This window comes from Danio rerio, chromosome 5, assembly GCF_049306965.1.
Source record: "Danio rerio strain Tuebingen ecotype United States chromosome 5, GRCz12tu, whole genome shotgun sequence".
NCBI lineage: Eukaryota > Metazoa > Chordata > Actinopteri > Cypriniformes > Danionidae > Danio > Danio rerio.
This window is the reverse complement of record NC_133180.1, coordinates 34,245,740-34,258,097: the sequence shown is the minus strand read 5'-3', so window position 1 is coordinate 34,258,097 and position 12,358 is coordinate 34,245,740. Positions and strand designations below refer to the sequence as shown.

The 12,358-nt window shown below is 35.2% G+C and overlaps 1 protein-coding gene across 3 annotated transcripts in view; it reads right to left on the bottom strand.

The window, feature by feature from the left end:
* ttll11 (tubulin tyrosine ligase-like family, member 11) overlaps positions 1-12,358 on the bottom strand; it is a 62,945-nt gene that overhangs the window by 38,270 nt on the left and 12,317 nt on the right. For all 3 annotated transcript variants that reach the window (XM_073950473.1, XM_073950474.1, NM_001077375.1), the window contains 2 exon segments: positions 9,094-9,193; positions 4,651-4,784 (listed from right to left, as the gene is read on the bottom strand). In XM_073950473.1, coding sequence (XP_073806574.1) covers positions 4,651-4,784; positions 9,094-9,193 — 234 coding nt within the window.

Here is a 12,358-nt window from a genome sequence, read left to right as displayed (position 1 = left end):
TATAACAATTTACCAACCCTTGATTTATTTTCTAAAATAATCTTCATTGTTGTGGTCATAACAAAAGTCTTTTAATTTATAGAAAACGCAATGCTAAAAATGAGAGAACAGCTGTGGAACAGCCTGAAGAAACATCATAACTATCATTTCTGAAGGTTACAGAAGTGAAAGAAGGATGGGTAAGTGTAGAGGCATTTTAGCACATCTTCATCAGCACTTCTTCAGTCTCTTCCTCACTTCACTGACTGCAGTGGCTTTAAATCAGGACTCAGGTTTGGTCACTTGAGAGTGGCCTTTCAGTCCAAATTTACTTTAAACTTCAAGACACTGTGTGCAGAGACAAATCCTTTCTCTTGTCAGCACTGAACTCACAAGCTTTTCCAGCTGCAGTAGTGAACCAACTCACCATTGAGATCTTCCACATTATCCTGTCCTCTTATGCTTTTTTCAACCTTTTTGTGGGACTTGAACATTAGAGATAATGTAAAAAAAAAAAAAAAAAAAAACCTGACTAAAGGGCTTTTAGTCATTTTAAAATGGTACTACTGTTAGATAACTTAAGCTTAAGCAGTGACCTTGAAATTAGGGCTGAATGATAAAAGTGATAAAATGTATGTCAATAACAATGATAAGCTCTGGACTTTTTTACTCCATGTTGATCTATGAGCAGTTTTCTCAGCAGAAAACAATGGAAATCTAAAAGTGTGTTGATATTACAGATGTACTGAATTTTCAGCCATAGAAAATTTATTGTCCGAAAATATGGTATGGCATTTAATGGACCCTTTCATTTTTGTGACTTCAGCTATTGTCTGGGTACTCTTTCAAATCTGGAAGCATTAACAACTTATATCGAAATGTGTATCATTATTGTTGAAATTGCATCACTGGGAAACATCTATACATACTTATTCACACTCATACACTATGGACAATTTAGCCTACCAAATTCACCTGTACCACATGCCTTTGGACTTGTCGGGGAAACCGGAGCACCCGGAGGAAACCCACGCCAACACAAGAAGAGTATGCAAACTCCACACAGAGATGCCAACTGACCCATTCGGGGCTCGAACCAACGACCTTCTTTTTTGCCTGTGAGGCAAACCTGCTAGCCACTAAGCCACCATGCAGCTCCAAATTAAAAACTTAAAAAATGAAAAAAATGATTGAGTTATTCATAACATTATTATTGTAATGCCTAAAAGGTGATTATTTGACAGAGGTTTCTGATAATGTTGACTTGCTCTAAATGACAACAGATCAATTCAACAAAACAAAATATACAAGTTAAAGCGATTCTGGTCTGTTCTGATACAACAATTGCTTGTTAAAATCCACTCATGGAATTTTTATTGGTAGTTAAAAGCATAGTTTATCCAGAATTTAATATTTACTCACTATTTACTCCATCAGTTGGTTCCTTTGTCTGTTGAAGACTTTAAAAATAACATTTTTAGCAATGTTAGAAACCTATAACTATTGATTTCCATAGAAGAAAAAAACAAAAAATGGAAGTCAATGGTTTCATGTTTCCAACATTTTTCATAAAAGCTTATTTAAAAAAAAGAAACTCAAACAGGTTTGTGACAAGTGAAGGTTGAGTAAATGATGACACATTTCTGATGACAGATTCTTTTAAAGCTTAATGTGTCAGACTAATGCAATGGTTTTCTTCAGCCAGGATGTATCAGCAAAAGATTTTCTTACGCCTTTGAAAAAACTTCCCACAGATCTCTACTGCCCTCTGCAGCTTATCTAATAGAAAATGTTTTCCAAAACAAGGCCACAAGCCATGCTCAATAGAAAAATGCATGTAAATATTTATAATAAATAAAAATAATTGATCCCAAAACTAGTTCTAAAAAAAAAAAAACAGTAACAATAAGAAGAAGCACAGTTTGAGTTACCCTACAGGATAAACAGAATAAAATAAAAGCCAGCCCATATAAACAAATAAAGAAATAAATCACAGAGCTAACATGTGGTAGGGGATTGAATGGGTAAATCCTGTAACTGTAAGATCTTGTAACAAACTTGTCATTGACAATTAGTTGTTGCTGGTCTGGTCACTAAACTGCTTAACCTGGTTTAACGGTTATTCTGTCCTGACCAATTGCTACCACAGCAATCTGCCTATAGACACACCACTGAGATTAAGCCTTTTGCACTTATTGCCTATTGCTTACTGCACTGTTGTCTCACAGCAAGAAGGTCACTGGTTCAAGTCCCTGCTGGGTCAGTTGGCATTTCTGTGTGGAGTTTGCATGTTATCCCCATGTTATTGCAGATTTCCTTTAGGTGCTCCAACTTTCCCCACAGTCCAAAGACATGCACTATATGTGAATTGGATGAACTAAATTGGCTGTAGTGTTCAAGTGTGTTTGTGTGTGAATGAGAGTGTATGGGTGTTTCCCAGTACTGGGTTGCAGCTGGAAGGGCATCCTCTGCGTAAAACATATGCTGGAGTACTTGGCAGTTCATTCCAATGTGGCGACTCCTGATGAATTATGGACTAAGCCGAAGGAAAATGAATGAATGAATGAATCATACAGTTCAATGAATTCATGTGTCTGAATCACAGCAGCTGCCAGATGCAACCTCTGCTCCTCCATGTTGCCAGATACAGTTATTAATAGGCGTTTCATGATTGTTTGTTTGTTTTTTCAGGGTTTTTCACATTTAATGGAGAGGACAGTGGAGAGTGAAGACAGGAAAGCATTGGTAGGGTAAGGATTGGCAAAGACCACGACCCGAAATCGAACTTAGATTGCTGTGAGCACTGCTGTGCCAGATGTCAATGCACTAACCAGTAGGCTATTGGCAACGACCGCACGCTTGGTTTTTAATCAAGATGGATATAGGAGGGCTTGGTTCAGCAGTTATGTATAATTTTGCAAGATAAAAGATGTTAAGCTAATTTTGGTGCATTTTATGGTGCATATATGCTTTTGTTTGTTTTTCATAGTAATATCTGGCAACACTGCATCATTGACACTTGAAAGCAGCAATCCAAAAAGCGGGGTTTCTGCAGAGTTCCCCAAGTTAAATATAAGACTTTTAAGACCATTATGAATAAAATTTTAGACTTATATAGGGCTAAATGCTAAAGAGGTTTTTTTTAATATCCCAGTTAGAAAAGAATTTCAGTTGCCCTATCAACAATGATTAAAATAGAGTACATTTAATAATGTAAAATTAATATATTTATATATATAAAGTTTTATTAATTTTCAAATATATCCATTCACAAACCCTATACCCTTACCAAGAATAGAACAAAACATAGCTGTCAATTACTTTAGTCTACAATAATAATAATAATTTAATAATATAAATATATGGGTCAGGTCAGTATCCTAAGCAGTAAATAAATGGAGAACTTTTAAACAAATGTAAATGTAAGAAAGTAATTAAATGCTATTAAAAAAATGTTATAATAAGATGGATTGGTGGTGATTGTATGGGTGTTAATGGCCAGATTGAGTAGCTATACAACAAAGAAAACTTAAGACCTGTTAAAAAGATTTAAGACCCACAACATTTCAATAGATTTAAGAATTTTTAAGGCCTAAAATGAAGCTTTTGAGATTTAAGACATTTTAAGACTGAGACCCTAAAAAAGATGCGTGTGGATTGTTTATTGCTGAGGAGGCCCCATTCCATACGATAAACATAATGATCATCATGATAATATCTGTACATGTCTAGAGCAGACACCCTCATTGATCTGATCTTTAAAACAAAGTAAAAATAAAAAAACACTAACCAAGATAAAGACTATGCTGTTTTATTAAGTTCACTAATATTTGTTCATGAACATTCATAGTGCATAATGTCTTATTTATCATTCATATATACAGTTGAAGTCAGAATTATTAGCCCCCCTTAGACTTTTTTCTTTTTTAATTAACTGTATATAAAAAAATATACTTTTTTTCTGGAGAAAGTCTTATTTGGCTAGAATAAAACTTTGGCTAGAATAAAAGCAGTTTTTACTTTAAGAAAAAAAAAAACATTTTAAGGTCAAAATGATTAGCCCATTTAAGCTATATTTTTCGATAGTATACAGCAGGGGTCACCAATCCTGGTCCTGGAGGGCCGGTGTCCCTGCAAGGTTTAGCTCCATCTTGCCTCAACACACCTGCCTGGATGTTTCAAGTATACCTAGTAAGACCTTGATTAGCTTATTCATGTGTGTTTGATTAGGGTTGGAGCTAAAATCTGCTGGACACCGGCCCTCCAGGAACAAGTTTGGTGACCACTGGTCTACAGAATAAACCATCATTATACAACAACTTGCCTAATAACCCTAACCTGCCTAGTTACCTAATTAACCAAGTTAAGCTTTTAAATGTCACTTTAAGCTGTATAGAAGTATCTGGAAAAATATCTAGTCAAATATTATTTACTGTCATCATGGCAAAGATAAAATAAATCAGTTATTAGAAATGAGTTATTAAAACTGTTATGTTTAGAAATGTGTTGGAAAAAAAACTTCTGTCTGTTAAACAGAAATTGGGGAAAAATAAACAAGTAGGCTAATAATCCAGGGGGGCTAATAATTCTGACTTCAACTGTACATATAGAGCCATAATTATTGCACAATTCTCAACAGCCCCCAGGCCTCAGCTACGACCAGGCATGTACCTGTGTGCAGAAGAGCTGGTATTCCTCAGGCAGAATCCAGGATCGTGGATAGAAGTTATACTCCTCCGGGTAAATCTCCTGCATGGTGCGCACAGCTCGACTCAGATTTATCTTCCTCAGCATCTCTATCATTCCTGCTGACCGACAGGATAGTTAATGAGAAAACAGAGTGAAGTCAAAAAGAAATGGCACAAAGGCCAGAGATGCCGTCGTTCCCCATCCGTTTATAGCCCTACAGGGGAGTCATGCTCTCAACAAAAATGACACATTTTTAAAGCCCTATTTCCCAGCAGTTTCATTAAATCACTTGATGATTTTCTTTCAGTGGCTCAATAGAGTTCACACACAGGCTTGGACAGCCTGCCTGTGTGAAAGCAACTGTCAATACAGCTATGAAAACAGCCATATTACATCCAAGACATGAGTCAGCAGCACTCCCTAATGAATTCAAGATTTCAGGAAACAATACTCACCCTATGACTGAAAACTTTCTTCAAAAAGTAAGTGCAGAATGTGGCCTGTATCAGCAGCTTTATGATTCTAGAAATTCATTTAATTGTGTTTTCGAATGCACAGTTGTTTGCTCGTCTGACAACAGTTAGTACTGGTTTTGAGTTTTTGAAGTAAATTTGTTTTAGCAAAGACTTTGATAGTTACAGTTTGTGATTTATGGACACATTTTGTTTCATATATTTTAATTTCAAAACAGTTTTGAGTTAAAAAAAAAAAACTTTTAAAAAATAACACTTTATTTATTTACACAGGAATCAGTATCACCAGAGACAGTGGGCACAATACTGGAATATCAGCCCAAGTGGAAATCAGTGAGACATAAACAGGTCAGATTGTTGTATTGTTATTGCATGTACAGTTGAAACCAGAAGTTTACATACACACTAAAAAAAGGAATATAACCATTTTTGTTAAATGTCTGATGGTAAATCATACTAAACGTTTACTATTTTAGGTCCGTTAGGATTACCTAAACCATTTACATATGCTAAATGCCAGAATAATGAGAGAAGTTTTTAAAAATAATTTTCTATTAATTTCTAGACTTTTAAAAGTTTACATAAATTTCCTTGGTATTTTGTTAGCTTTGCTTTTAAACTGTATAACTTTGTTCAAATGTTTTGGGTGTCCTTCCACAAGCTTCTCACAATAATTTGAAGGAATTTTGGCCCATTCCTCCTGACAGAATTGGTGTAACTGAGACAAATTTGTTGGCTGTCTTACTCGCACAAGCTTTTTCAACTCTGCCCACAAATGTTCTATAGGATTGAGATCAGGGCTTTGTGATGGTCACTCTGTTGTCTTTAAAGCACATTTGAACTAATTTGGCAGTATGCTTAGTGTCATGGTCTGTTTGGAAGACCCGTTTGTGGCCAAGTTTTAATTTCCTGGCTGATGTCTTGAGATGTTGCTTCAGTATTTCTACATAATGTTCTTTATGATGCCATCTATGCTGTAAAGTGGACCAGTCCCTTCTGCAGCAAAGCAGCCCCACAACATGATGCTGTCGCCCCCATACTTCACAGTTGGGATGGTGTTCCTAGGCTTATAAGCTTTCCCCTTTGTCATCCAAATGTAACACTGGTCATTATGGCCAAACAATTCAATCTTAGTTCCATTAGACCACAGTACATGTCTTCCAAAAATAATTCCTTTTCCCAGTGTAATTTAGCAAATTGCAATCTTTTTTTTTTTTTTGATTCTGTCTTGTTGATTTTTCCATGTTGTCACACAAGGAAGCCGTGTGTTTAAGGTTTTCCTTAAATACTATTCTACAGTTGTGCCTCCAATTAACTCAAATGTTGTCAATTAGCCAATCAGAAACTTCCAAAACCTTGACACCATCATCTGAGCTTTTTCAAAGGCATAACAATCTTAATGTAAGTAAACTTTACTTTCAAGAAAAGTTATAACAATTTCTCAAAAAATATCTCTCACATTATTCTGCTATTAAGCATAACAAAAACAAATTTGATAATCCTGACTTACCTAAAAAAGAAGAAGTTTAGTCACATTAACATCTGACTTCTTTTAAATGGTTATGTGCCTTTTTATACAGTGTATGTAAACTTCTGGTTTCAACTGTATTTTATAAGTGCGTTCAAATGAGAGATGCAAACATGGTAAGCAACTGCTTATAAAAGTGAACATACATGTCCCGCATCTGATGCAATCACAATGACATTAAAAATCAGCAGTGCTTATTATTTTTCATGTTGTTTTAGATTATGGATTGCACTCTACTCTTACAACTAAGAGCTTCATTTTTAGCTGAACCAATCATTGCATGTATTTGTGTGTTTATGTTTATGAAATATGCAATAGACCCTTTTCACATTTCCGGGTTTCTTAGTAACCGAAGTCGGCATAGCTGGGAAAACTTAAGAGTGCAGTGAATGGGAGAAAACAACAAAGATTTTATTTGCTGAAATAATAAAAGAATGAGTCCACAATGGTGTTATCAAGACTTTCAGTAAAAGGAAAAAAAATGTGTGAGACTGATGATGGCAGCCAGAGGAGAGAATGATGTCAAATTTACTGTGCTACCCCCCTAGACTCTGTATTAGAAACGCCTCACACAAGCATTAATTCACTCTTTGTAATTTAATGCAAAGATGATATAATGCATGTGCAAATGTTCAAACGCTTTAAAAAAAATTCTAAATATTAAAAACTTTCAAGGATTTAAGATGCTGATGACAGTTAAACGTGCCATATCAGGCTTGTGAAAAGGGTCCATATGGTTCAATATTCAGAATAAAGCTATATCCGTGCAGTGAAAATTAGGGGGAGGAGTGAAAGAATTACCACCACTGAGTGAACAAAAGTTCAGGAGGAGGAGTAATGCAACTACAGCCAATAGGAGAGCAAGATTAGGAGGATGAGGCATAGACTTTCAACCAAACTTGTGAATGCAACCATTTCTCCATCATCCTTTTGTTTACTTTTAGAGCAAATCAGGGCACAGACAGCTTGTATTGCAAGCTCCTTCTGAGATGCCTTTTCTTTACATGAGAATAGCTGACTAATATCTGGCTCTATTATTTAATGTATCACTTCCCATTTATGTTTGGTATAAAATGTATAGAACAGGCAAAGATGTGAGTGAATCTTCCTATTGAAATGATTTGTAATGTGTGCCCATGTTTACGATTCATTGTGTGCCGAGTACCCAACAGTGACTAAATGGTAAGCCAGTTAAGCTCGGTCCACACACATATAGATATTTTTGCTAAACTGCAGTTTTTTTCTATGTGGTTTGGCTGTTTGTCCACATAAAAAAGCAGTATCAGGTGACTGAAACCCAAAACTGTATCAGGTATCTGAAAACTCACGCTAGAGTGTGTTTTTGCCTTATGACATCAGCATGCACTTCATATTCTACATTTTCAGGTCATATAGGATTCAGATCTGATTTGAGCTGTGGATGCATTAAAATATTTGACCTTCTGTGGTTAGACTTATGTGACTGCTTGACTGGATGTGAATCATTTAGGCATGAGCCGGTATAAGATTCTGACGGTTTGATAAACTTGGATAAAAGTTTCAGGATAACATGGTATTTTAATTAATCTGGGTAAAAACAACATTTTTCCCCATTGATCTCAATATATTTTATTTTAAGAAACATTTAAAGCATTTTGGAACAGTAGCTTTTGATGTGGAGGGTCCTTTTCAGCTGGAGATACTGAAGAAACTTCCGTAAATATTCCATAGGTAGTTTTGTCAATATTAAAACCTTGACTTTTCTAAACCGTGGTGAACTAAAACAGTTGAAAACGGTTATCGCCCCATGCCTAGATTTATTCCAATGTTGCATGTGTGCTAGGTAAGAATTATTTTGGGTTTTGTTTATTTTTATCAGTAAGAAAAAAAAAAAACTTATTTTTTTTGTCACAAACATTTTTAGTCAGATTTTTTTTTTAAATAATGTATTTTTAATGATCTCTCCGTGTGCATCAAGATTTGTTGGCAGAAGCATGCATTTCTGTTTATTGTTTGCATTAATTCATTCGTAAATGCACAGAGAATAACTGTTGTTAGTTAATTGTGCATTCCTTTATTTTGCAAGACAGTGTGGGTAAAATAATACTTGGTACATTGGAAAAGTCTTGGGGAGTATCATTGTTTATTTATTAATTATTTATTATTTATATTATTTATTATTTGAGTATTTTTAGGTGTCACAAACCAATTTTGACAGGATTCTCTAGGTCATTTGCCCAAAAATAGTCTATGCATACTGCATATAGTAGATAATGCATTCTGTGTACATATTAAAATACCTGTGTACACATGACATTAGTCTTGTAGTGTGAGAAAATCATCGATGTGCCAATCAAGAAAATCTTGCAGTATGTTCCTGGCATAACAGTGATGATGTTTCTACTGTGACAAGATCTCTCAAGAACTACTTTTTGTAAAGTTTACCTGGGAATTTGTTGACTTGCCCAGAGACAATGTTCTCGTTGTCATGAAAAGAGACGCCGTGCCAGTAGATATCGCAGGCTGTCCGCCTACCCATCGGAAACTGCCGGATCAAAGGAAAGAAGATATTTGAGGGAAAGTGAAGGAGGTGAACTATCAGTCACAACACAATAAACAAGCCATTCTTATGACAAAAAGGTAAAAACCAACCATGTTTACAACTAACTGTATCAGAAACACAAGAACTCGCATCTGAATGACTTTTTCCCCAAAAGCGTAGTAAACTATTCCTTCCTACATTATAAACATCAAGGCTACAATCTCAATTAATTTTAGGCTCAACCACAATTCAGTTTTATAGCTCTATGCCTTCCCCTTGGCCCATCAGAGCATAAGACGATATGAAAATATTCCCCTAAAACAGGGGTGTCCAAACTCGGTCCAGGAGGTCCAGTGTCCTGCAGATTTTAGCTCCAACCTGCTTCTACACACCGGCAAGGACGTATCTAGAAAAAGCTTAATCAGCTAGCCCAGGTGTGTCTGTAGGGTTGGAACTAATCTTTGCCGGACACCGGCCGTCTTTAGAAGAAATATTGTGGTATTGTGCTACAGCAGAGACTGTATCAGTAGCAATTCTGCTTTCTCTTTCTCATTATACTGTACAATGACACATTCATTACCATCAATTATGAACTCAGTGGTATGTAGTGTATATTATGTGGATTTGTAAACATAATCTTTGTTTTTTTCTTTGTTTTATCTTTGGCATGAAAAAAAATGACTGATTTTATTTTATTTTTTTGTCTTTGTCCACTTTGGGTCCAAATGTTTGCTGTTCTTTATATAAAGTCAAGCCTCAAATTATTTACACCCCTGGTTACCTTGTAATATACAGTTACATTTGTAAGGCTTGTATTTGTTTTTAAAATAAGGAAATAAGTCTGACTGGACTGCTCGGACAACTTCCAAATAGCAAACCAACATCACAAAGAATCATGATGAAATAGTAAATCGTAATTTTTCTGGAAAAAAATTAATATGGCTGCTATATTGCCTATCCCTACTACACCTTCATATGTATAAAATGTTGTGATATAAGATGTTGTCTGCAGTTGTCATTTCAAAAGGTGCAAGCACTGTAATGTTTATAAAACTACTCACTCGCAATGTTTCGTGATCTATGTTGTTTTTAGTTTGAAAAGGTATGACCCTCAGGGTTTCCTCATGCATCCCTTATGATTGGCGAATCATGTTGCAAGAAGCACAAAACTGTACTGTGTGTTTAAACAGTGCTTATATTCATGGATGTACCCACAAGAAAACTTAGAAAAAATGACCAGGCGTGCTTTAAAAACCAAATTCCCTGCCACAAGACTATTCTGTCAAGTCATCATCGGGTGTCAGTTTACCATATTTTTTGAGATATCATTAGCAAAATCTAGCAATTTTCTTTACACATTTTCTTAAAGAGCATGACTGTAACATAATTGAAATTATGAATGTTATTAAAATATGCTTGTCAGGGTCGGTTTTGGCTTAAATGGCACCCTGGGCAAACCACCCCATAGCCCAACCCAACTTTGGGTAAAATATGATCAAAACAATAATTGGGATTATTAAAAATTTTAATTACAAATACAATACTTATTATACAATTATAATTTTAAAATTAAGAACAGAAAACAATTTTAAATGTAACTGGAAAACAATGTACAGACAGAACTGGAGAGATATTCTAAGATCAATTAAGAAATATTTTGCATGATTATTAATTATGACAATTCTGTAGAATACAAAAAATATATATGTTTTATAGAATTATTTGTTCATCTTAGACCCAACTCAAGGCCGAGAATTAGTGTTATAAGTCTTTCTGCTTCATAGCCGTGCTTAGTCAAAATAAGATCATCATCATATTATAGAAACTTGAGTTTTGTCAACTTGCTGCGTTTCGACACCTCGTGTCATAAAAGAAAAACAGAAAAGCCTGTTTCTCTGGTTTCATATAGCGCATGCATGAGTAATGTGTATTTTATCAGCGTGCATGTAAACAACCAGGATTCACACCAGGAGCGGGAGCAGAGGCGGGGTTGGATGCCGGGTCAATATCACCATAGAGTGCCTTTGACAGATGAAAATTTCTTAAAGACAGTGTTCAAGTTTTTTGTTAAACCACATATTTATTCTTTTAAGAAGACTTTAAACTTCAACAATTGCTGGTTGGTCCAGCTCCCGGACCTTTAATAAAACAATTATAAGCAAAAACATTTGGACCAACTTACAAAATATGTCCACCCTGTCAGGGACGAATAGATACAGAAAGCAAATATTTCTGACAGTGTTATCATTCTAAAAAATACACCTTTGCAACATATTTCTGTCCCTTTTCTTATATATATATTTTTTTATATGAGAAAGAACTTCAAAAACTTTGGAAATAACAAAAAACTATGTTCTGCTATCAGAGCTTTGCCCGAGTTACATACCATTTAAAGTAAAAAATAATATAGGAAACATAGCTGACCAGAATTTATCCAAAACCAAATTATCCTTAAATGTTCCTAAAAGAACAAATGCTAAAGATTGTCTTTTGTATAAAGACATTTTATTTTTTTCAGTTAAAGTGCATATGACAGAGTGGACAATGACATATGACGGGGTGGACGGTAACATGACAGGGAGGACAACTGAAGGAAGAGAGACTGAAGTGCCAATAATAACACACTTAAACAGAGTCATAAAAGAACAGATGTATACTGTGCACTTTTGTCTTAACAAATTCCATATCCCTGGCTTTGATTTCATATCCCTGGCTTCAAGAACATGCTCTGGGATGACGAACAGCTCAAACAATGTTTTAACGTTACTACATTTCAGTTTAACCATTAAAATCACAAAATACTAATATGTGTGATGGCTTTAAGTTTTATCTCCAGCTGTTGAATCTTCTTTTTTAGTTTTCTTGTTAATCTTCTCCGAATGTTTTGTCCTTGACGCTTTTGTCTGTGAAAACAAAAAACTTTTTTACACTCCCCCTAAAAGTTTTACTTCAAAACCAGTTAAGATAGTTAATATAAATCTCTAAAGTGCACACTCAGTCTCTCTCCATATACGCACACATACACAGACACACAGGGAAAATTTTGAGTGTCCTTATGTGTGTGTGTGTGTGTGTGTGTGAGAGAGAGTTTGTGAGCCTGCATGTGCACACGCTTCTGTGTTTGCGTGCGTATTAGAGAGAGACTCAGTCAAGACATACTCTACATAC